The following is a 26826-nucleotide window of genomic DNA, read 5'->3' as shown; positions in this document are numbered from 1 at the left end:
AAAAGTTGTTTAGAGGGCGATATCTTGATTTCAAGGACATTTCTAGAAAGATCGCCTTCTACCGTTTCAATGTACACCGCGATCGAAAAACGAAATGAGCGAGGAATATCAAAGTTGTTTGTTTACAAAACCGCCTGTATTTTCTTAATTTTCATTTAATCAACTAGTTTTCATTGCTGCAACAAACATCTGACAATCGAAAAACTTGACACATTGTGACAAACAGTATTGTGAAACGCCTTCGATTGGTACCATAATTTTTTTAATATGAGCATAAAATTAAGGAATCAGAATTTCGTTACCTCCTGACCTTTTTGTTTTTACATCGAGGTATCACATTGAAGAACATAAAATTGAATTTAAAAAACACTTTTTTCCTTTGAAATTAAGATTTCTCCCGTCATTTTTATTTATATTTCAAATCGCTATTTCTCTATTATCAGTGAAACATTTATCATATCAGTTCCATCAAAATGAAAGAAGATTCAAGCTTTTAAAGAGCAGCGTAGCAGTAACGTAATTAAATTTTCAGAAAACACCAGTAGTTATTATTGTCGGATATATTTTTTTTTCAATTTTCTTTGATGCACTGTTTAACAATAATTGACAATTCATGACTTTTTTTCTTTCATAAATGGAAGCAGCCAATCAAAATGACGTGACTATATAGTGCATCCCTCATTTATACACTAAAATTACCATACAGTTGTACATATACAAACATGAAATTTTGGTTGAAATGTTACATCACACACAGGTATGCTCGGTTCAATACAATTTTATACATTTCATGCAAATATTTTGATGTATTTAAAAAATCTATATTAGGAAAAACGGTTTCTAAAAAACACGCTATATATGATAGAGAACTAAACTTTGTTATTCTGAAGTAATACACGTAATGATATTCAGTATTCTGTCTCTGAAAATGCAACATTCATATACTAATGATCTACAATGATAAAAAATAGTGAAAGTAACAACACTCCTATTTTCGATCTACCTTTGTCTATTTTTTATTCTGCAGCGTGTAAACTCACTCATTTCATCTGTAAAGGTAAATAAAACAGAACGTGGCTGGACTATCAACGTAACTATCACCTATGGTGATTATGCCCAAAATTCGAAAGGAAACTTGTAACAAAAAAAAAATAGATATCCAGATGGCTGAAGCCAAATATTCACTAGGCATTGCCCATAACACAATATATATCTTAATTTGGATCATGTAGTATTATATTGTTTATTTACCAGAATGATAACAGTTTCATCCCATTCACCTCTTACATCATTTATACCAGAGATGTTGCCGAGGAATAAAATAATCATATTACAAATCAAAACCCTGATAATGATAAATGACCATGCATGCCTATACTTAACATTATGCTAGATTTGCAATTGTTTCCAGAACATTTTGTGGATCAAGACTGATCTACGATATTCTTTACCTTTACAAATGAAATTTTCCTTCATTAGCAGTTCATTAACCTTATGGACTAAGTGGTGTTTCGTTAGACCAAGTGGATAGTTAAAATTGGGATAATCTACACTCTTAAAACAAATCAGTCAAAAAATTACTAGTTAATAGGGTCAGCTGGGTGTTACTGTTATTGTAGTCATATTTTAATATTTTCTAGTCGTATGTTACTAGAGAGAGTTATTTCTAACCAGGATATTTGTCAGAAGTGTGACTAGCATATCAGACTTTGCACCCAGCTGACTACTTGTCTAGTCAATTTGACTGATTTGTTTTTAGAGTGTTACTTTAGAGAAATTGTAAATGGCCAAATGGCAATTAGACCAAATGGTTAGAAGACGAATTGGTTTCAGACGACATACAGGATTAGACCATGTGGGAAAAGACCAAATAGATCGTCGACAAAAGCTTAAATAGACCAACCAATACCTGTCATGCATTTGATATTAGCTACCCACCGAGTGATATACCCTCTTGGTGACAGCCCCTTAAATATCACTTATTTGCAGTTCGTTCTCTTTCCCCTGAGGTGTCTAAAAAATAATTACACATGCAATATATTCTTATAGTTCCTTCATAATGAAAACCAAAAATACATGGAGTACAAATTTCGAACGAAGCAGAAATCAATCATATATAAATGAGTGTATTGCAGATAATGTAAGTCCCTACTTACTATCATTACAGTTTAGAATGATTAATAAACGCCAACATTATTAGGAATCATGTTAAAATCCTACAAACGCTTGTTAGAACATAATATACCTAATAATCATCTAATAATGAATGACATTATTCGGGGTTGTATATCAGACTCTTTATAATAGGTATAACGTGGTTAGAGATGGTTGACGTATTAAATATCAGCATCTGATGAGTCGGCATAACACACCTGACTGGAATTGAGGTCATGATCGGTTTATGACTCCTCGTTGACGGGCAGTATTGAGCGGGGAGCGAAGCGATGAAGCATATCGCAGTTTTCCTTTTTAAGTAGTAATTGATGAATCTGGTACAATGTTTGTGCGGGGTTTTTTTCTAGAGAATTTCTGGGGAGGCAGTGAGGCCCTCGATCTGTCTCACCTCATCTCCCCTCGGATCTTTACATTTTGGGACTGCATGGTTTCTTACAATTATCATTTAGTGAGATATGGAGATACGTTTTGAAATCCTCTTTTAAATACACAACACATTCGTTTAAAATAATTTCATTGCGTTACAGCTTGCCATGCAGGGCATTATAATGTATCCACTGGATTAATGAATGGGATGGCGTTGCCGCATCAAGCGAAAAAAAACTAGATATACTAGTCGATTCCTTCGTCAGAGTGTCTATCTTCAGTGACTTGGTCTTGTAGAGTTCCAGCTGAGTTTATAGACCCCTTGGTACACGGTATAATTTGCGATTTAATCTATTACAAGTACTTGTTAATATGGCGGTAAAAGGATGTCATAAGATGATGTTTTTAATAAGGTTGGGCTGCAATAATTTCATAGCTGTGGTCATTGCTCCTGTAAAATGATGATTTACTAAGAAAGGTAATTGCCGAAATCATATGTTTCCAGCAAGATGTCATGATTGAGGGGACCACTTTTGGTTGACATGCGCGTGGACCTCTAAACCATCGACATGATTCGGCCTGTAATCGTGCAGTTCGACGGCCTTCGTCAGGCTTTCGTTGCTCCGAGCAATTTCCGAAGAGAACTCGGATTCCGAGTGACCGCTGTGAGTACGCAGGCTGTGACCCCGAGAGAATCTACGAGGAGGTCGCCATCTTGGCCCTCCGGAACGTTTCTTTGAAGGTAGGTGTGGGTTGTCTATCCTCAGAGACTTGGTCTTGTAGAGTTCAAGCTGAGTGTACAGTCGCTTTAGTTCCTCCTGGAAGTGAGGGGAAAAAACAGTTATCATGGTTATGATCATGCTTATTCTACTAATTGCGAGATATTCTTCAATGAACGTCCGTTTTAATCATAGGAAAACATAATTATTTTTGCTAGTGAGATAGGTTTTTTTTACACCTGCATGAATTCCTAAAAACAATCTTTTCCCTCTTATATAATTTCCGCAAATCAATCAGACACAGTTCAATAATTAACCTGGCATATTGTAAAGCCTTCTCATTAGATGTCAAGCCATCCTGGCTGCAATGAACTTCCTAGGGCACTTAATTGTATACTACATGGTTTTAGACACTCCAGTCTATGTTAGTCAGTCACCATCCCAACTTTCCTATGATGATACAATAAGAAAGTCCAAACAGTGGTGGAGGATGGACCAAAATGAATTGACAAATGTACCCTCCCGAATAAACTTACGCTGTGGTGCCTAAAGTTAGGTCTCTTCCCAAGGGTCAAATGGCCTTTGATGCTCTATGAGATAGCAAAGACACATGTTCAGAGGATGGAGCAAAGAATCTTAGTGTACTATGTGGCTTGGCATTCCTCCATGCATAAGCTTCTACAGCTATTCCACGAAGTTGAAGCTACCCTGTACAGAGGAGTTTTAGTAGAAAAGGGCTCACATGAGTTCAACATTGAGAGACTCCAGCGACCAGCTTGTTAAGGGGACTGTGCCAGACATCCGCATAAGACGCAAATGGAAATTGAGGAAATGGAGTCTCGGCTGAGGCACAAAGACATGGTTGGGCCTGCAAACCAACAGAGCATGGCTAGGCATGAATCCAATCCAGTACTTCTTTAAGAAAATCAAGCGAAGGATACTGCCTGACGAAATCCGTCACAAAGAGGAGGAACGTCGCATAGCTAAAGCAGATGGTCTCGTGTAGCAGGGAGCTTTGTGTCGATGGGAGTGTGTAGAACCGAGGTCCCTGTCATGGAAAGACATATGGAAAATGGAAACAGGCATACTCAAATTCTTGCTATATACGAGCAACTTATGATGCTCGATCTTCCTTCCCCTCACAACCTGAAGAAGTGGGCCAAGAACGAGAATTACTCTAGATGTGGAAAGAAGAGTTCACTCAGGCACATTCTATCAAATTTTCAGATGATATGTCTCTAATAAAATGCCTTTATACATGGAGGCACAATGAAATCTCGAAAGAACTTAGCAATTCCTTTAATAACACCATAGAAAATCTAAAACCAAACAAAATCATCAAATGCTCCAGTGATGATATATTTTATGAAGGCAGGAACAAGCACTGGATACAACAGGAAAGCTATAGACCACATACAAGTAGGCTCCTTTGTCTAGCAAGAGACTGGCAGTTGGTCACAGACTTGAGCAGATGACCTTCCCCAATGAGATTGCGTCTACCAGAATTCGACCAGACATGGTAGTCTGGTCGAAGCAGTCCAAGTCTGTTATCCTCTGCAAATTGACTGTCCCATGGGAGGGGAACTAAGAGATGAGTACAAGACAGCAAAGTATGCCAGACCTATCTCAGAATGCAAGGAGGGGGAAGGAAGGTAGCTACCCAGCGGAGATCTGCTGTAGAGGATATTCTACAAAATCTCTCAATTTGCTCCTCTCGAGGATGGGAATTACGAACAGAAGGAAGCTGGCTTTCGACTAAATGGAGAGTGCTACAAGGTTCTCAGTCTGGATTTGGAACGGATACAAAGCCAACTTACCAAACGAGCAGCTGGAGGTGGCATTTCGTCTTAATGCTGCTGGCCCTCCTCCTGCCACATAGCCATACAGATAATGGGCCGAAATGGCTGACAGGAGGACCTCGACTGAGGATCCAGCTGTTCTAAAGGACATGTCTCTGCACAAGGTGTGTTTTAATCGGGGTTTTGATTATCTCTATCTCATGGTTTCAATGAATGGTTTTATTGAATAATAGGAGTATCATAGACTAAAACGACCCAAAGTACTTTTATCATCTCCTTTCTCGGCTTATTCCTCCTCCCCTTTTCAATACTTGTAAGATCGCAGGGAGCAGTCGCCAACTTGCTCCCATGTGAGTGATGCAAATCATCACTTTTCCATCTGTATACTTACCCGAACATCTTCTGCATTGAAATTGTGTTGGTCGGTAGAAGGATTAGACGTTGAATTTTGTTTGAGGAAAGTGGAGTTTTGCCACTTGCTAGCTGCATCGTATACCACTCTAGAGTTGACTCTTTCTCGAAACTCCTCATTATGTATCAGCTTGTGTAACACTATCAGCTAAAGCGAAAGTAGGGGGAAAGGTTCCTGGTCAGTCCTCAAAATTCATAAACAAAGCTACAGTTTTCATTATAATATGTCATCATTAATATAGTCTATACAATGATGAAGAAGATATTGGAAATATCAAAGTGCTCTTTCCAAGTAGAGCATATAGGATCACTACGTTCTCCATGGCTTGTGTTAAAAAGCATTTGCATTGCTGCTTTCTTCTATAACAAAGGGCTTTTGACTCGTTATTTACTTCTTATACACTGAAAGTTAACATTATGAAATAGACTTCGTTCATTGATTATATATATATATATATATATATATATATATATATGTATGTACGTGTGTTTTTACAGGTGTACAGTATATCACAATATATTTACCTTTGGTATGAAGATAATTGATACCATGACAGTTATTGTTAGTTGAGAATGAATGAAGGTCATTAGAAAAGTCCAGTCAGGCGGTGTAGTTGACCACAGAAAATGTCTGAAAATAGAACAAGAATCATAATAAGATGGGGGTCAGTTTTTTGGACACAGATAAAATAGCATCTACCAGTTATCTACATTTTATTTTTCCTCGGGATGTCAGGAATTATATTCATAAACAAATATGAATTATTTATAAAGTTATGATCTCCGAATATTGCTTTAAATTAAGCCTACTATTGTTCATGATATATATTACTTGCAAAAGTAATGGAAATGACCGTCTTGTCCAGATAAACGACCCATCCACAATACAATACAATGGTTCTTCATCTTCATATCAAAAGTACTTTCATAAAAAAATATAATGCGCACTTATTTTTATATTGACCAAGATCCGGACCACAGAGGAAATTCATGTAAAAGCGCAATTTCATCCCCTCTTTAGGGAATTTTCCAAAACTTAAAAGAGGTATAAAATTATGAAACATTGAAATTTAGCGTAAAAAGTTACAACATTTTTATTTAGGGTGGATGAAGCGGAGGCCCCTTACTTTTTTTGTTCTGTAAATTACTCACCTTAGCACATGTAGAAAGACAGAAAGTATTGTCTCGTTATAGATGGCTACTGTGATATATCTTGTTTCGTGGAATTCACAGGGAGCTCCTCTTACCGCATAACAAAGGTAGATAGCGAACAGAAGGAATAGGAATTCAACTATACAAAGCAAACAAAGAAAAGAAAATAATTATGTAACATTTATTTGTTTTTAAACATGCTAATCAGTATACTCAATAAACGCCAAAAGCGCTTCGACTTTTTTAAGGCAATGTACATTTGTTCACTTTGCGCAGAAACATATTCATTATTCTTACTTTTAGATTGAAGTATATAGATCCATTTTAATCTCTAATGCCGACCTTTCATATTGTAAGTATACTAATGTCTATTTTCATCATACTTATTTGAATTCTACTTTTATTTTTTGGGAGGAGATAGTAAAAAAAAGCGAACCTGAGGCTAATTATTCCCCCGATGATGCATTTTATCATATATGTATTCCTTGGTAAAAGCTTTTTCTCAAATCCATCTTTACAGTCATGATTGTATACCCTGTTTGTGCGCATGTACATATTCATCATTTTGGGTTAACTATTTAAACGCTACACTGTCAAAGTTTGCTGTGACAGTATAGATGGTGTCTGTCGTGACTGTAGTGATTTTTCTACATTAGACTTTAAAAAACGAACTGTTTAATTCATTATTAATCTTCAACCTTTCTGGTCTGTAGGATGTTTGTGTGTGTGTGTGCGTTAATTTTCTTTACGGTGTGAGGGTGTGCGCGAACACGCAAATGTGTGGCAGTTTATAGATACAAAACATTGTCTTCTGAAATAAGTCATTTTTTGTTCGTGGACAATAAGTTGTTACTTTCTGTAGTTGATAGCAAATGAAAAAGATAAATCAATAATAATAAATCCAGTGATTTCAGATGATTAGACATATCTGTTCGCTTCGAAAGATAGCAACACTTGAATCGTCTCGGAATTGTAAGTTTTCCCCATGACTTCCACATAATTATTAAGGTCTTCATAGAGGCACTCGGTTAATAGCTTATATTTATATAGCATATTTCAAATAAAGCACCTGATCCAAAGGCTATACTAAGAGGGGTGGCGGTATAATATTTTGATAGGGGACATTACATGACCAAGGGGGGGTATATTATTCTTTCTTTCTCTCTATTTCTTTCTTTCTCATTTTCTTTTTCCCCAAATTTTCTAGATACCAAATTCGCTGCATGTTGCATGTTGTTACTACTACTACTACTACTACTACTACTACTACTACTACTACTACTACTACCACCACCACCACCACTACTACTACTACCAGTCCTTCTACTTTTATTACTACTGCTACTACTACTACTACTACCACCACCACCACCACCACCACTACTACTACCAGTCCTTCTACTTTTATTACTATTGCTACTACTACTACTACTACTACTACTACTACTACTGCTACTACTATTACTATTACTACTATTACTATACTACTATACTACTACTACTACTACCAGTCCTACTTTTATTACTATTGCTGCTACTACTACTACTACTACTACTACTACTACTAATAATAATAATAATAATACTACTTCTTCTTCTACCATCACCACCGCCGCCACCTCCACCACTAGCAGCAGCAGCACCACCACCGCTTCTAGTAGACGAGAAAATGTACTGAAGTGACTACAAAGGGTATGAACACTATCACTTTTACTACAATGATAACGATGATGATGGTAAATAGATATAATAATAATAGTAATAACAATAGCAATAATAACAATACTAGTAATGATGCCGACGGTGGTGATACCAATACTAAATGGATTTAAAGTACCTCTTTTCCATAATGCAAACTTTTAAACGATTACAATAAAATCATTAACCATCATCATCATCTTAAATTTCAATCGCACTTACTGACATCTATGACGTAATCCCACCATCGTACTTCACACGTATAGAACTTCATTCCATCCCCGTCCTGCCCTAAAGCGACGATATCGACGTCACAGTATTGCATACTCTGAACAGAGAATGTGGTCCAAGCAGCTAGGTAACCCGAAAGAACTAAGATGATAAGAAGGAGCCACTTGAGGACATCACGGTCGCGCACTAGAACACGAGTAGCTGATCGGGTTTGGAAAATGGCCAGTTTCCTGAATGTAGATCAAAATTAATATGAGAAATTCTTAAATTTTGCATACATACACAGTAAAAACGATTTATTTTTTTCATAGAATTTATATTAGAAATTACATTTGTTTTTTTTATATGTGATGTACACTCCAAATCTTGTGTTGTCATCACTTTCTGGTCTGACTAGATTCCTATAGGGGCTGGTAACCTTAATGAACATGCACTATGCATTTTTTTTAGGGCTGATCAATTATTCGCCTATAGCAGCGAAATAATAACCATGATAACGACAACATGAATGATATAAATGTAGAAGGCTTAGATAACGATGATGTTGATGATAATAAAAACAACAGCAACAATACTACTACTACTACTATGAATATCTCTACACACTTGAAAAAAAATGTACACATACTGTGTTGAGTAATGTATGTTGGCAATATATATTTATATTCTGGGCAATTATTATCCAATTTAGCAAATTTGTCACTCAATTATTAATTTTTATCACCCAGTTTGGACAGATTCTAACCAATAGTTGTATGGACAGTATGTTGTCCAGGGTTGGTTAAAAGTTGGGCATTTTTGCCCTTCTAATTTAAAAGTGTAAAGACAAATAAATATTTCAACACCAATACGAGGATAAGAGGGTATTCCATTTTTTGAGAGAGAGAGAAAGAAGGCAATCCTAATGAAAACAAGAATTTAGATAACAGAATGGTTAATAATCACGAAATCACCATGAGCGAATGAGCGGTCTTAATCCTACCACCAACCTGTAAATTTTTAGGACAAGCATTCCATAGGCAATTGCAAACCCCCAGCCTCTGAGCCACTTTGCGAGGAAGCAGGTCAGTGCACATGGTTCAAAGTACATAGCGATAAGCTCAGCATAGAGAACAAAGGCTCCAATGAGGAGAACGACAAGCATCCACGGACTGTCACAGCAAATCACCTGTAATAATATTGAAGGTATTGAGTTCAAATCAAGGTTTGCATGCTCTTTATATGAGCTGTGCATTTAATCTCTTTTTTTTTCAACGACATATAGATGTTGGTTCGATGGGAAGTCCTTCCATTTGAAAGAATAATTATCCAAACAGTATGGAATAAGATATTTTGTAATGTTATTCTAAAATGGATTATTTTGCCTATGACTTTTATATAACTCTTTAAAATAGTTGTAAACTACTTGGATTATGGGCAGTTTAATGAGCATGATAGCTTCCTTTCCTTACAATTTACTTCTATGAAGTAACTAGTATTATATGGAATATGTACAGCATAGTCATAGAAATACATTGTAATAGTGCGTTGCACTTTGTATTATGTTAGATAAAAGTTTGTTGCACTGTGTCGTATTTTCTCATACGAGAACTCGGATAATAGTTAACATACGCGCACCATAGCTTAAAGGAATGCATAAGGAAAGATGAAAACTCTTAGCTTTGCCTAAATTTGGTCATATATTTTCAATTAAGATAAAAAACACAAATTACCGAAAAAGAAAAAATATTTTGTCTGTACGTTATTTTATATGAGCAAAATAATAATTTTTTTTTTCGTTTCAGCAATGAAGCAAACCATCACTTTGTCGTCGAAGTGAATCTGTCTTCAGTTCTGGTTCCGATAGCCACATCTATATCGTCCCGGAAAAGATAGGTTGTATCATCATTTTCACCAACAAAAACTATTTGCTTAATTGAGGAGGAAATAATGAGAAATAGTGGATAGGAACCTACCTTAGCTGTTCTATTTCTGAGGATGATTACGACCAAACCAATCGTCAGGAGCATGCACAAAGCTTGCATGGTGAGTATGACAGCTCGAAGTATGGCATCGTTAGTCACGAAGCAAGGTGCATCATCCACACAGGTGGTACAGCCTTCACGGCAAGGTCGACAGTCAAAATCATGTATATAGGCATCGGCTCCGACACCTCCTTGGTGTTGTGGAGATATTGATAGTATCCAAGCTTGTTCAACCAGCGATCCATTGAAGCCCTTTACCGGCGCAAAGGTATCAGGGAAGTAGAAACGATCTTTGCAGACACACTGGTAGGAACCACTGGAGAACCCACGTCCTGATACAGGAACACACTGGAAAGCAACGAAATGATATGATTATTAGCTTGGTACCATAATCAGGGTAATATTATCAAAACAATAAGAGCAGATGAACTCCAGTCTTGAAATAGAGGCAAAAGTAAAGATAGGTATCGTAATTTTTGGTATTACAATTATGTAGGAAGTAAAATGAGTTATTAAAAGTCAAATCTTTCATGGATGTACAACCCCCTTTTATCCCCTTTTTATGAGAAGGGATCATTTGTTTCTATTATTGGTTATAAGAGGGTGCATCACTTATCAATTCATCACTTACAGCAGCACGTTTTAGTCGCAAATCTGCACTTCAAGTATAAAATACATATATTTGTTTTTGTTTGCATCCGGAAATGCCCATTTGCGCAACTACAGATATTTGCTTTCAACATGTACACCTTCCCAGAAGGGAATAACTCTGCATTTCTAAAGCTAAATAAATGAAGCTAATTGTACCTTTAAAATGCGCAAGAAGTTTCTCAATGTGCAAAGAGGTGGGGTTGTTTAAAAATGTCTACCCTCAGGTATCACCACTTCTGCCGGGTAGGTTTGGCCGTCTAGAAAAAAAAATATCAAAATGATATACTTACTGTTGTAGTGTTTCGACACTTGTGTGTGCCAGCGAAAATCCCTGTTCCATTGTCGCATTGGTCGATATCCATAGACATCAGATCCATATCAACGGACACTATGCCTCTGAAAAAAAATCCAGTGTAGAATAATCAATGAGAAAATGATAGAAATACAGAAGGAAGAACATGTTCGAGATATTTCACAAATTCAATGATCAACTCATTTGTGTTAAGCATTGGAATTATGGACCATATTGTAGTTCCCTAAAATGTTTGGGTTTTTACAGGTATGACAGTGTGGCCATGTTGGTATCGATCATTTAAAAAGAGCTATGTAGAAAAAAAAATCCCTTGATATCAAGGGCATGCTTTCATGATGGACCTCGGAACCTAGGTCTCTAGTCTGAGGCCTTAGACAATCAGCCACCTCCTAGTTGATATCACTGAGGCAATTATATCTTTTCGATATTTTGTTTGTCCAATCTGCTGGTAGCTTTTCGATAATCGTAAAGAATTACCCTGCAGTCGATTTTTTCCAATGTATCTTCTTTTTCATGTTTGGATCTTTCATATCTAAACAACGTTTGTGTGATCAGTCTCCTTATCGTAAGGTATATTATGTTTGGAACATCCAATAAGTGACTACAATCTGTTTTTTAAAAGTCGAAGAGCAACTGAAGTTAGCTATCTTGCGCACAATCGACTTCTTAATGGCATTTGATTTAGTGAATCACGGTGTAGTTGTTTAAAAACTTATCCAACGGTGGGATAGATGAATATAATACTGCTGCTATCTTCTATATAGCTATCTAAGCGGACCTAGACATTCTGTCCAGGTAGGTAACACCATCTTCGAAGTTTGATCCCTAACTGGTGTGCCTAAAGGGGCAAGATGGGCCCCTTTTATTCATTAATATTGTTAATGTCGGATATTTGCGATGCCCTGCATGGAGGAAGGAATGTCTTGGACATCTAAACTGATACCTCTCCATTTCTATCAGTCCTTTACCTCCTTGCGGATTGTTGTAGAACAAATAATTAAAAACCGAATCTGAACAAGTGATCTACAATGCTTGTGCCGGCTCTTGAGGAGGATTCGATCAGTTGAGTAAAACCTTTATCAATGGATTTTCCTACTGCTCTTCTAAGAAAATTCCTGATGTGATTAAACAGTTAGCAAAAAAAAACTTGTCTGGAGAAGTTCTATGACATTGGCTCCGGCGTCAATCGCTCCAATGGAAAATTTGTTCATTAAGCCAAATATGAAATCTAAAATATAACCTCTAACACTGAATCAACTCGAATCCCTATCTTCTCATTATTCTGAACCATAAACTTTATTACAATCCTAACTCTAATAGCATGACATCTGATATATTAAGAACAGAGCAAATGTCGCAGGAGCGAATGTCATGTCACCTCTGGAGATGTTGCAGAAATACATCTGTCACAATGTCTGAGCAGTTCTAACGAACAAAGTGCAATCTCTCGGATCTTTTCCCATGATACTAGTCTCGGTATTATTTTACACAAGGGGAAGGTTATTCAATGGATCGATCCAGGATTGACATGTGGAGAGAGAGAGAGGGGGGGGGGAGCACTGTGTACAGACAAAATCTGTCAACCAAAAAAAGGTCAAAGGTCACCACTGTAGCAGTATTATCTCAAAAATAACATGCAAAAAAATATCAAAACAAACAAGGAAAATGCCCCCCACCCCCCCCCCCCCCCGTTCGGCTCCCTAGTTGACTCGGTGAGTTGCCTTTCCGTAATTCAGCTCGATTGGTCCATGCTAAACTCTCTCGCATCTTTTATGGTGTCTGATAATTGTTGATGTTCTTCCTTTTCTCACCCCCTAAACTTTCCTTATCATTTTTCCTTTAATTTCCATTCTTTAATCTCTATTCTCATATTAATTTTAGAAAACTGTTTTTTCTCTATATCCTTTGTTCTCTCCAAAATCTTACATTGCATCAATCAGTTTCCTAATAATGAAGTAATTAATATTTAGACCCACGGCTATTATAAGTATAATTATGTCTTTCATCATATTGATTAAAACCATTCTGTAAACATTTTTTAATTACTAAGTAACAGCTAAACAAACATTCATCTTTCTGTTTTCAGTGGTGGTGGTGGGGCCTTCCTCTTAATCGAATGCGTGCGGTACAAAATGAATTTCCTTGTACTCTCCACTGCGTTTCACAGTCATTTTCTACCATACACAATTTCTTTATTAATCGTATACCCCTTTGGGACAATATCACTTTCAAATGAGTATTTTTCATTACATTTAGCTTCAATTTTTTCTTCTAATACTGCTGGAGAGTGTTTTATTGCTAACAAAAGCAATTGATGAGTACTAAAGCTAATATGACAATGAAAATGATAACAATGGAAATGAAATACGACAAAAGTCAATCCCACATGACCAGTAAAAACAATTATTAGTACAAAACTAAAAATCATTTCATAAATCAAGGTTCGAGAAAAATGAGTGCGCAAAAGATTATCAACATTTATTGTTCGTTTTATTGTCTTGAAAATTGATCTCTGATTCTTATTTGATTATACTCGTATGAAATTTATAAGATGAGAAAATGAAAAGATCATTTACACAAGTCCATGTACTGAAGTAAATTTGATCAAAACCATTCAACACTACGATATAAAATTTCTTTACTTCAAATATCATTTCATAGTTGAATTGACAATAGACACTCTCCTTTCGTTTAATCTAATATTACGAAGAGAGATTGTCGCCTTGTTGAAAGGATGTTGATTTGATAATAAAACACATTTCCCGTCTCATCCCATGCCCGGATCCCATGCCAAGGTCATAGTAGTAAAATTATAATTTCAATGACATCAACGTAGTATCAAATGGTGTATCAGAAACGATTAAAAGTAATAATCCCATATTCCGACATTGAGTGAAAGATGTGCACGGAGAGAGATCTCTGCATGTCATTATGTTAGAAAGAAGAAACGTTACAAGAGATGTAGAATCCTACGTGAAATAAATTAGGACTGAAATAAATTTTCTGTTCAAACGACTTAAATCATCAAACAGAGTTCGATATTGCATTATGAGTGCAAAGGTAAAATTATCTCTATCGACTACTCCGAGAGAAATTGAATATCGAGGGCAGACAAGTCAGGAAATTGTTTTCTTGACCTTTTGGTACACTTTTCCAGATTTCTTCTTAAAACCCTTGATATGGCGTATTGACCCTCAAACATTCTAAGAAGATATCAATTTCAGTTCCAATTTTGCAAGAGATAGAAACTTTCTCCAAGGACAGACATAGTGGCGTTACGGATAGATATGATGGAGAAGATTTGTTAAAAATTCAAGAGCGTCACATCTGCTAAAATTTATATATATGATTTTATGTTGCACCAAAATTCAAATCTTTGGGGGCTTGAACTTCTGCTTAAACAGTTATTTCAATGGAGTTGCTGCTACCCTGTTTAAACATGTTAAAGGGATAGAGCCTCGTCGATCTGGCGCCGCACAGCGGCTGCCGGGCCCACAATCAATTGGGCAAAGCAATTTTTCGTAGTAATTAATTTCATGTCTATTTCGAATAATAAGATATGGATTTCCATGGATTTTTTTTTCAAATATACTATGAGCATGAAAAGCCTAAGATATTTAGAATATATTCTTTTATCACATACATGTGTCAAATATTACTATAGCTTGGAATTTTATGGTAAGATTTTATTGAAAGAATGCAAATTCTTCCGTCAAAACACAATTAAGTGAATCATACAGTTCTATTCATCTTTGTTCCAATAAAGTATTAATATGACAATTTTGTACAATATGACCTATTCTATAAAATCCAAGGTATCGTCATATACCCCGCTTCACCAATGTGACGAAAATGATCACAATATTCCCCCCAAAACAGTTAAAATGTATTAAAGTTATATCCAATTCAATTTACATTGCACATGATCCTAATTTTCTTTTTTTGAGTGGGGGGGGGGGGGTGGCAAGTAATAATAAAAAAAAATAAAATTGAAAACGGAATATGATTCTTTATATTAAAGGATTTTCAAATAGGTACGTCAAGGACAGCCACGATATTCTTATCGTACTTAAAATTAATTTTAATGAGCTTAAAACAATCAAATAATACATCTTACAAATAATATGTGGCACACGTCATACAGCATACATATTTGGCAAAACATAACACTTGTGTTCCATGTGGCCCACCACTGTCTCCACAATGTTAGCTGAATAGAGTTTAACAAAGCAACATAAATAATTCCTTAATGAAGACTCCTGGAGAGTCGGGATACCTCCTATGTGACTAAACACATTCCTGAAAAGCTATGTGACATATCTGCAATACTTTGGTTATTAACTCTAGTTATGTTGGGATAATTCTTTACAGTTCGCTTCTCCGTTCCTTGGAGGAGAACCCTGGAATAACAGTAGGAGCAATAACACGACCATGTCATGCTGATTGATGCACACATAATTGAACAAACTGAACAGTTGTAGTTCGACAATAATTTGACACGTCTCGATGAAAGCACCATGGCATATTGCGTCCGGCCATCCGCCGTTTGGCTATTTCGCTATCTTCTATCATGGAGGTAAAAGTGATGTAGGCAATTTAGTCATTTGAAAAGAAGTGCAATCTTGAAAAGAAGGAAACTGCGAAATATCTTTTTTTTATGGGAGTAAAATGAGAATCAAAGGTATTAGGATGATTTCAAACTTTAAAGATGGTCAATGATTCGTTGTCTTTTATAAAACTAACTCATTGATCATGTTGATTGAGGTATAAGGATATGTTCTAAAATGTTTATATAATTAGTCAGAACGGGTAAGTATCAACTCCTGTAAAGCATTACAAAAACAAAATGCCAGCTCAAACTCCAAACCATAAATGTCTTTAGTTGCACTAGGTGGAGGTGACATTTTGAGAGATGGGCTAACTGTTTCAAAACGCATAGCTGCTATCTGAGACGAAAGTTATTGTTTCGGTGTTAAGGTTTCTCTGTAGTTTGAAACCAGACTGTTGCTGAAAAACAAACAAGTGTTGATAATTGAAATGTGGATGATTGTGATTTCCTGTAACTATAGAGCAGAAGACTAGTGGCGGATCCAAGGGGGGGGAGGGCATTTCTGGCCCGACCCCCCCCCTTTAAGAGGCATAGTCAATGTGTTTAATGTAAATATGTCGTTCATACACAAGTGCCCCCCCCCCATTTGAGAGTCACAGCCAATATATTCCTTAATGGGAATATGCCGCTCAAACAACTGGATCCGCCCCTGCAGAAGACAGGGGGAAAAATATTTATTTTGGGCTGTTGAATAATAATTGGAGAGGACGAAACAATTACTACCATATAATGAACAATTTATTGTTCACACGCACACCCTCAAAGGCACACGCATCACACACACCAACCCACACCCTCATACATAAGCGCATTGATTCTTAAGTCAAACCTGATGATGATGATTATTATCATTATTATTATCATCATCATAATTATTTTGGTGGTGGTGGTAGGTGCTGGTGTTATTCTTACTTTCATTTATCTTACAAGCTTGACATTCAAATTTATTCGCTTTTTATAATGCACGTATATAGTTAATCCCCAAGCTTCCATTAAAACGTTCTCCTACTAGTACTGAAGAAAATGGAAATCCATTTTTAACCAAACTTGTCAAATCGAAGATATGCGATAAGCGTGAAAGGTCATAACATAAAGGGTGTCGTTTATAATGATTGCACATTCTTAACAACGATTTAGTTCAAGTTTTAAGGGAAAATGACATCATGTTTTACTGGTTTGAATAAATACTGAAAATCATATGGACAGCAGATCGCCAGTCATAAACGATAACTTTGTTCTTTTCAAATTGAAGTGAAGATTCCCGAGTAAATAAAAGTATAACTCAATGGCGAAATAACTTTGAAGAACTAAAGTCACAGCGAATACCACAGTTGATTTCATGTACAAACGTTTCGGACATTGCAGTTGATCATGAACTAAAGGTGAATGATAAAACTAAGGGTCTATCTGAGTGTCTGTATCTGGCTTTCTGACTTCAAATCCTTCTTTCCAATTCAGACTGCATACGATAGCAATGATTCCATACGCCCATTGTATGACGTAAATGGCATAACTCAAGAATGCGGCCTTGTGTTCAACTTAATTCTCTGGCTCTCTTACAAAAGTCTTCATCTTATTTATTTCAGATATTCTAAAAATACACTCTAGCTGTGATAACCGATGCGATGTAAAATTCAAAGGAAAAGGTATCTATTCGTAAAAAAAATAGAATAAGTGCTATGGATCATTTTACATCTCACAAACACGTCAGTCTGATATTACTCAGCCATATTTGTCATTATTATCCTCATTATCATCATCATCATCATATGGGGTATATTTGTATTACATACATAAATATGTAGGGATGTATATTAATCTGTTAGAGTATACAAATTATTTTCATTGCTTTTGACCCATTCGAATGTATTTTCGTTCTCTTTTTTTTTATTTTTTGGTATTAAATGGAAAATCAATTTTGTATGTTTAATGACATAAAGCTTGATCCGTCTTGCACCATTCATTACTTACATTTTACTTTATCGGGCCCCGCAGTTCTACAAGCTTGATCATATTTCTTTGACTTAAATTATTTAAGCTTCAATTGACTGATTATGATACTTGTATACCTTTCAATCGTCTATAATTTTATATTATACATTATTTTTGCTGTTTCTTCTATGTTAAACAGATGTCAAACGAGAATATAAAAAATGAAATAAAAATCAAATGAATGAAAATGACATGATGATGATCATCATCATCTTCATCCATGCTATTTCCGTCTTTATCATCTTCTTTTGCCATAAACATTAATTTGTAATTATGATTGCATAATAATGATAATGACAGTCCTTTGCGATTATGTAACGCTAGATGAACTAATTGATTATTATTTTGTTGCATCTTTGAACAGAACTTCAGTTATTTGTTCGCAATCCCTACATGTAGAGCAATTTTGTACAAAATTTATACAGCTTTGTATTATGTCATATTTGGACAGGATGCGTATTATTAATGAATGCAGAAAAAAATAAAACAAACAAACAAACATGACACTCCTAGTGCTCATCGATCCATGATAACTAAGAAAACTTTTAAAGCCTTTTCAACCTCACCACATCATAGAAGAGAAATCTGTGATTAAGTAACGCATCAGTGCTTAATATTGATGACACTTTTTGGTTATAAATGTTCATAATATTCCCCCATACAATTTCTAATACTAACAAGAGCCCATTCGTCGTGAGACTGCAGGAAGCTTTCAAGGTGCTACGTGAATTGTGTAGGCCTATGTCTCTATCCACCCTTTCACACGGTAAAAAAAATCGTAATTTGAATGATGATTCCAGTTAAAAATATAATGTAATGACGAATTTTGAGCACGTGTGAAACCAAACCAGAACATGAGTAGAATCATGAACGCTACTCACAATCACGTAGGCCTATTCAAATTCTACTCACGAGGTGAATCCTCAAGATTAATGTCACTCAAATCACAGCTTTTGAGTGACCGTGTGAAAGTTCTCACGATCCTAAAGACGAATTACAATCATCATTACAAAAATGATTCAAGATTCACGTGTGAAAAGGCCCTATATTGTGTTGAAAGGATTTAGATGTTTGCTATCACATTGTTGTATATTTCTACGGTTTGATTTAATCAGTTGCTTTCAATATAATTGCATTATTTTGAATTATTATATCATCAAATACAACTATTGGCGTATTTATTATGCGTATTTATTATTCACAGATTGCAGCGTTAAAGAAGAGTATTGGTGACAGAATATTACCACATTTAATATGGCATCATGGACAGATACGAGTCTTTAATCAAGTGATCAAAATGGTGAATAAAATAGTGTTTCCACTCTTTATGGGACACCTTGCAAATGGAGCACAAACTTACAATTGATATATCAAGCATTATGAAGCAAGGTGGACAAAGAAACAGATACTAGACAAGAAAGAGTTCTGTTTAACCCAACATAAAATTATCTGAAGTCCGAAATGCAGATTTGATTGCTTGTATCTCAAAAAAGCAAATGATTTTTGTAATTGCATTTGATTTCAGCTCTTTTTGAAACAGACCTCATAACTACTTAGCGTTGATTAGGATCGTGTTGTGAAATGAGCCAGGGATAATTTTGAAATTATTAATCATTTATAAAAGGTTTTGTCGAGTAGCCCTCAGTTCAAGATAAGCTATTTCGTATCGCATTGATGCAGTTACTAATGTTGTTATATATCCTCCCTTGTGTGTCAACGTAAAATGTAAAAACGTTGACCTGTCAGTTTGGTACAGTTCATAATGACGTGTTAAGCTACCTCTATGTGTGATATTTATATCATTAATGGCAGCTAATATTTCAATTTTGATATTCACGTAATTAATGGGAAAGTGAACAGGTGAATAAATCAATACTTCCAATGGGGATAGCCTATCATATCAAATATACGTTTTTCCCTACATAAATGTTTAATAGAATTTATAAGTCATGTTTACTTTAGTCAACGCAACAGATCTTCAATGAAGACAAAATACTCACACACATACGTCCGTGAGTGTGCTCACACACAAATATACTCACACTTTCACAACAGGGCATGCCTCAACCGCACATTTACAATCACACACAATGTTTTTTTAAACAGACCCATACACATCCCCACATAAACCCTTCACACACGCACACCCACACAAGCACACGCATCACACACACACACTAAGCCACACACTCATACATATATAATGCGCAATAATTCTTAAGTGAAACATAATTCATTTAAGAGGGCACTCTAGAAAATAAATGTCTTGCTCATGGGAAAATGTCATCCACTTTACCGTCATTTAAAGACGAACCTTTTAATTACTTTGCTGTGCTTTCTTATTACGTAATCGGTTCTATCTTATAATTTTGCTTCTCCTTTTTAATCAACAAGCTTATTTGCTCTTAAACTGATTTATCATCAGATCAAATTCCCAATTGACAAATCTCATGCACTACTAACAAACTGCAATAAGAGGAAATTAAAGAAACCATATAAACTCGGTTACATATAATAAAGGAGTTCACTTGGATGCCCATTGCTAATCGTTCATCTTCGATATTAATTTTTGCACTGTCAGTACATTGACTGGATATTATTATGCTTCAACCTATAGCTGAACGCCAGACACGGTGAGCGTAACATGACACTCGGCAGTCGAAAGCAAAGAGTTCCTCAGGGTAGTATATTGTTAGTAGTCAGAGAACCCAACTGTGCATAATTTATGTCAAAAAGAAGAAGAAACAGCGCGCGCCTGTAGAGGCTATATAGAGTTTTCATAAATAGAAAATTGATTTCTATGATATGAAGAGTTTCTAGTGATGCGGTAGTTTATGGTCATTTATATAAGCAGGATATTAGATGGTATATATCGCGTCCTGTGCTTGTTCTTATACCTACACTCTGACAATGATGTGAATATATTACAGTATAGGAGGGACGTTTACTCTCTGTCTTTATAAGCCAGTGACTGCTAAGAAAAATCATTAATTCACGTTTCATCTGATTTCTAGAGTATCGACTCGTTGCGTACAGTAGTGGCGTAATAAAGCTACTGCATTATTTGGTTAAAGTATATTCCACTTCAAATTGAATACAAGTGAACAGAGAATTGTGGATAAACTTGTGTCAGGTAAAGAGAAAGGCTTGATACGGGGAAGTTCAAGACGATATATCAGCCAAACATTCAATCATTATTATTCAATCATATGTGTCCTTTCCACGATTTCACATGGAAAATTTCAGCAAAGGAATAAATGATAAATTAACAAAACTTCAACATAGCTATAATCAAAGGGAAATGAGAATATAAAGAACGTGGCAATTAAAAAAAAAGTAAATTGGACCTACAGATATCTGGAGATTAAAAATCTTAAGGGATCGGATCTTATTTAGAATTTGGTTACTTTAATAGATTAAAATGTTAAAAAATTATAGCTATTGATAGTAGCTGTAAGTTATCCTAAAAACGTGCATTACGTAAGCATGATCATTGTAAAGTGTGTTTACAAATGGGGGACGTTAAGTTCAAGCTGGTAATGTTCAAACATAACAAAAGCAATATTACCTTTCATTATCTCCTCTTTTCTTCAACTTGATAATTTTTACAATACCCGACAAAAGTAAAAAAAAAAAATAATGCTCGCTGAATTAGATCCGTCATCAAGGTCCTCGAATATGGAATTCTTTAAATGTCATTGTTACATCATGTAGCTACTTAAACTGTTTAAAACGAAAATGTAAGTCAAGCTTCCTATCCACTTATAGTCATTTTTTCTACAATGTCTGTAATGCATATTTTAAATTCCTACCCCCCCCCCATCCCTATGTGATTGACTTTGTGGTGTGGATTTTTTCTTCTTCTCCTTCCTCCCCACTTTTTTTTCATTCTGCATGTTAAAATATTTAGTTTTTTGTGTACACAGTTTATCTATTTTCCTATAAATATATATATTTAATGATTTCAAATGCATTTATATGATCTTATGTGTTGTAAATATGTAATGTTTATAATGATTTGGAAATTAAGATACTGATTCGAATTGAATTGAGTTTACGATATCAAAATGTATCTCTAATATAGACGTAGTTCAAATAAATCATTATACCACATAGCTAACCCACATATACTCCAACACAGATATGATATGATTTTTATTGAAATTTATTCTCCAGTCATTCAATAAGTGGACGAAAACCGTGACACCAGGAACACGAATAAATGGCTAACCGAGGTGCAGGTGCAGATCAAGGGAGAGAGAGGGGGGGGTATACGAAGCCTTACAAAATGGTAACCTCCGTTTTCTCCGTTCTTTTTCTCATTACTCCTCTCCTCCTCTCTGGCATAAACCCACAGATGACATGCATGAGATAATGAGAATTGAGTTTCGCCAAATTTTGACATCTTATAAACTGATGTTTGTTAATCGCGGAAGTGGTTTACGGTACACCATGTGTAAAGTCCTGGAAGGTCTGAGGTAAAAAGTGGTTAGATATAGAAATGAAATGGAAAGGCAAGAAAGTCAAGGTTAGGATGGGAAGTAGAGCTATTTGCACAATGTTACGTCATAAACATTATTTTGTCATCACGACGAACGTAAATTTCGGACTTAAGCAAAGTCAAACATACTGAAGACATCAACAATAAACCCCCATGCATAACAAATTAACACCTGCAATGGCAATATGGTCGTAAAAGTAATTTTCTGTCGACAAGACAATTCTCTGTACATGAACTGTCAGTCATAGGGTATGCAGACAGATCAAGGAGTGTGTGAGTCCGAAGAGGATAAGGATATTTTCAGTGTCTGGAGATTAAGGAGAGGACGATTTGGTCCCTCTGGATAAGATAGCGGATCTCTAATCCAGACAGACACAATAGCCTTCGTGATATTGGCTTTACTGCCTCACCTTGCGTAGGCAACAACTTAGACAAGGGGATTCAACACTGTAGATGATGCATCGAGTTGACGAGACCAAGATTACAATGGAATTGCATGGTAATGTTTGGTAGGATTTCTCAATGATCATTAGTATGATATCCTTTGTTCTGTTTGAGGAAACATGTTGAAGCGGATGAAACAAAAATAGTCTTCTAATAATTTAGTTTGAGCTTTCCAACAAAAAATCAACTGTTACAATATAATTGAGTCCACCATGCACTACATCAATAAATTGAAGCAGAGTTTCATGAAAGATTACCCAATGAACCATAAAAAAAATATCCCCCAGGTGTAAAGAGTGAACTATAATGGTCCGATGACAGAACCTTGCTGAATTTCAAAAGGCAATCCATAAGATAAGAAAGGTGGCGTGATCGGGATCATGCCCTGGAGCGCAAGTGCTGTAATACCCGAAATGTAGTAAAGACGGATGGGTATATTCTTATGGTCTATTTGTGAAACACAAAAATCATATGTCTTTCCTTTCTGACTGGCAAGTGGGGTATTACAGGAAACACAATTTACGTTCATTTTGCAAATGAAGCATAAGTCCCAAACTCGAGCGTAACAGAACGTTGCAAGAATGTTAAGCATAATGCAAATATTTGGCCTTACGCTTACGCTTGATTTGGATTTAAAAGGTAGTTTCGTGTAACGCGCCATACGTGTTGGGGATATAAGTCTGAATCTAAGCCATAATTGTTTTTTTTTAATCAATTCTAACGTTTATCTTAGAGTATCTTGAGTATATTTTTGATAGTTGAAACATCAAACACTCTATTCCACTTATGATTATGTATTATAGATTCATAATAGTCGTTGGCTTATGACCAACGTAACCAATATGTGTCCAGTGAATATAATGCGAAAGGAATGCCTGAACTCCGGCCTGATTTTCGTCTTGCATTAAAACCTTTGTTAGACTGAAATATCGCGGAGACGATTCCACCAGCGATATGATTATTAATCTGAACCCAGCCCTGAACACTGACACAAATCACACCCAACTTCGCACAAATATATGGACGGATTGCATTTACCCCAACCCCAAACACATACCTGCAGCAATACTCAATTGCCTTTGATAGAAATCAATTTCCCGCCAAAAATCCCCAATCACCTGCCTTACTTCCTGTAGACATTGTGAAACAGGTGTTGTGACGAGCTTTCTTGCGATTTTCGCCATGTCGAAATGACAGAAGAGATTCATTTTCCAGGCTTCATGAACTCGACCGATGGAATAGCAATCAGTAACACTGGTGTGTGATATCTCTAGCACAATGTTTATGATGATCATGCAAATAATACAAGTTCTTCATTATTACGATGAACATCGTTAAAAGGACCGGGGGTTCTAAAAATTAATTTGTTTATGAAAGATAAGTGTTGGGGATATCAGTCTGAATCTCAATTATAAGCCATAACATCTAAAGGTAAAATGGAATGTAATTAGAAGACATGGAAGAATGGAAATCTTCTTGATTTGGAACAATATGTATGAATATGATTTAAAGATAAAACCAATGATTTCTTGATTGTTAATGCATTTGGTAGACATAGCCCTTCAAGTTGCATATATTACTGATGCATTGGCAAAGTTACTATTCAAAATACATATCACAATCAATAACATTCAGACTAAAGAAAAACTGAGGAAATACACGTCCCGTTCCAAAAAAGCATTGTAGGTATACGAAGAGAAAGTGGTGGTTCGAACTGATACTGTCATGTGTCAGGGAGGATTTTCAGGGCATTTATCTCGCTTAATGTGGGGATGGTGTTTACCTTGCGGGAGCCGATATGAGCGCGTTGAATCTTATATTTATGAATGCGATTTGCTCTGATACATTCGATCCCGGACAAAATAATTCGAATTTGTGATGAATATATACATTTAGGAACAGTATTAAAGTGTAACTTTGTTCAAAATATTTTTCTACATGTACAAAGATTGCATTATTATTATCCTGTATACGTGCTTTATTTTTATACTTACAATATCGAATCTGAAGCGTTGAAAAACGGCACCGAATAGCTTATTAACCAGCGATTTGTCTTATTGCAGTCAAAATATGGTTTTGACCACGTTCCATGCTTACTAGTCACAAAGAAAGAAGATATATTCTCTGATATTCCATTGGTAGTCTCATTTAGTCTTCGGATCACAATGTGATTTTGAAGGGGAAAGATTGCCCTGTCAATGGACGGATGTGCATCTAAAATACCGTTTCCACTAAGAATCGGGTGATTTTGAACTTTATCGTCATCAACATTTATTTCGTTAATCGTGGAGCTTCCAGGACCCCTGCGAAATGCACAAGAAGAAAACAAGTCCTCTCCAATGTATGCGAATGAAATGCAACAGCCCATTATTTCTTTATTACTCTCTACGTTCGTTCGTACAAGTGAGAAGTAAAGTGATTTCTTATTAAATACGCTGGATGGGGAAGGGTTACCTTGACCAAAGAAGGTGTTAAGGAGATTGGCAGTATATACCGCTGTACTATTAACGTTTCTTATTGAGTCAAAATCAATGATTTGAGACAGCACATCGTGCTCTACATCATCCGAATCCCAGTCAAAGTGAGAATGCCACCCACATTTCCCTTCATCCAGGGTTTGAGATCGTTTAAGTACGTTAAGGAAGCTTGTTACAGGGTTGGGACTCTCCAGTATACTATCTAAATTAAACACCTCTCTTCTCTCTCTCGACTGAATAGCATTTTCCTGATTTATATCATGCTTATCAATATTGGCCATTTCACCTTGTGAATGATTACTTGGTCCAATGTCGTTATAGCTTGGCGCATAGAGCGGCAGTTTTCGACTTCTTGTTTCATTAGCATGTGGTCCCGAATGCATTCTCGTTTCGTTCTTCAGCGTTCTGTTATGGCGCCCGGAGAGACGATTGGGATTCAGAACTTGATCAATGTATCCTTGTTGGACCTTTCCATTCACGCTGAACAACCCTTGAGCTCTTTCTGGAGAAACATTCTTGCAGACACACACTGTAACAAATGTCCCTATCAATAAATATGCTAATCCGTATCCTTCCATGTTGCTGTAATAGCTTACCCTGGACGCATTGGCCGTCTGAGGTATATCTTCACAAAATATAATGTTCCTTAGTCCGTTTTAAAAGATGCCAAAGAAAATTATCCTCATAAGTGGAGAATGATATTTTCTTCCTCTTTTCAAACGACTAGATTCCTTTGATGCGAGAATGGAAGATGTACGTACTCTCCCTCCTGCTCATATGTGCATATATTGATAATCGGTAAACTCCATTCACGTAGATGAAGAGGAAAATACACTGCACCAGTCTGGTTTGAGCATAATCAGTCGAGCTGGAAACAAGAGAGTGGTTCGCTTTCTCCTTTACAAACCAGTGGTAAAAAAACGTACACATCTGAAATAATGCGCCTCATACACTGAAGAAATGAAATCAGCAAGTGTGCGTATGCATGCATCCTACGAGTATCGTGTTGTATTATGGGGTGTGTGTTAGGATGCGTGTGTGTGTGCGTGAGAGTTTTGTGTGGGTATGCGTTATATGTGTGTGTGTGTTTGTGAGAGTGCATGAAGTAGTATCGGGGTTCTCCACCAGAATTCAAAGCTATCTTGTGTAGCTGGGAACGGGACGCCGTTACATTGCCTTCATGGCCACGGCAGGCTGCTGTAGATAATGCGATGCACATGAGCATCTCAAAAATAAATATAAATCAAGAGCCACGAATTCAAAAGATTTCCACCCGTGGCGTCATAATGTACGTAAAGCACATAGTTGGAAGGCAAAGGAAGGA

General features: G+C 36.1%; 1 protein-coding gene across 1 annotated transcript; it reads right to left on the bottom strand.

Annotated features, from left to right (window-relative positions):
• Positions 1 to 1594: 1594 nt before the first annotated feature.
• Positions 1595 to 26436, bottom strand: LOC121421795 (probable G-protein coupled receptor 158). The gene is made up of 9 exons (XM_041616597.1): positions 25020 to 26436; positions 11457 to 11562; positions 10507 to 10863; positions 9541 to 9719; positions 8543 to 8781; positions 6623 to 6761; positions 5996 to 6101; positions 5451 to 5618; positions 1595 to 3359 (listed from the first exon to the last, which is right to left on the bottom strand). The coding sequence occupies exons 1-9, from the start codon at positions 26078 to 26080 to the stop codon at positions 3054 to 3056; spliced, it is 2661 nt and encodes an 886-aa protein (XP_041472531.1). The 5' UTR covers positions 26081 to 26436; the 3' UTR covers positions 1595 to 3053.
• Positions 26437 to 26826: the final 390 nt, after the last annotated feature.

Source organism: Lytechinus variegatus, chromosome 1, assembly GCF_018143015.1.
Source record: "Lytechinus variegatus isolate NC3 chromosome 1, Lvar_3.0, whole genome shotgun sequence".
NCBI classification, from domain to species: Eukaryota; Metazoa; Echinodermata; class Echinoidea; order Temnopleuroida; family Toxopneustidae; genus Lytechinus; species Lytechinus variegatus.
This window is presented reverse-complemented; position numbering and strand designations above follow the sequence as displayed.

Coding starts and splice junctions, on each gene's coding strand:
- LOC121421795 (XM_041616597.1), bottom strand. CDS start 26,080: ATGGAAGGATACGGATTAGCATATTTATTGATAGGGACATTTGTTACA. Junction 9,720..10,506: donor TCAGAAATAGAACAGCTAAG/GTAGGTTCCTAT, acceptor ATATTATTACAG/GTGATTTGCTGTGACAGTCC. Junction 8,782..9,540: donor CTTGTCCTAAAAATTTACAG/GTTGGTGGTAGG, acceptor ATCTACATTCAG/GAAACTGGCCATTTTCCAAA.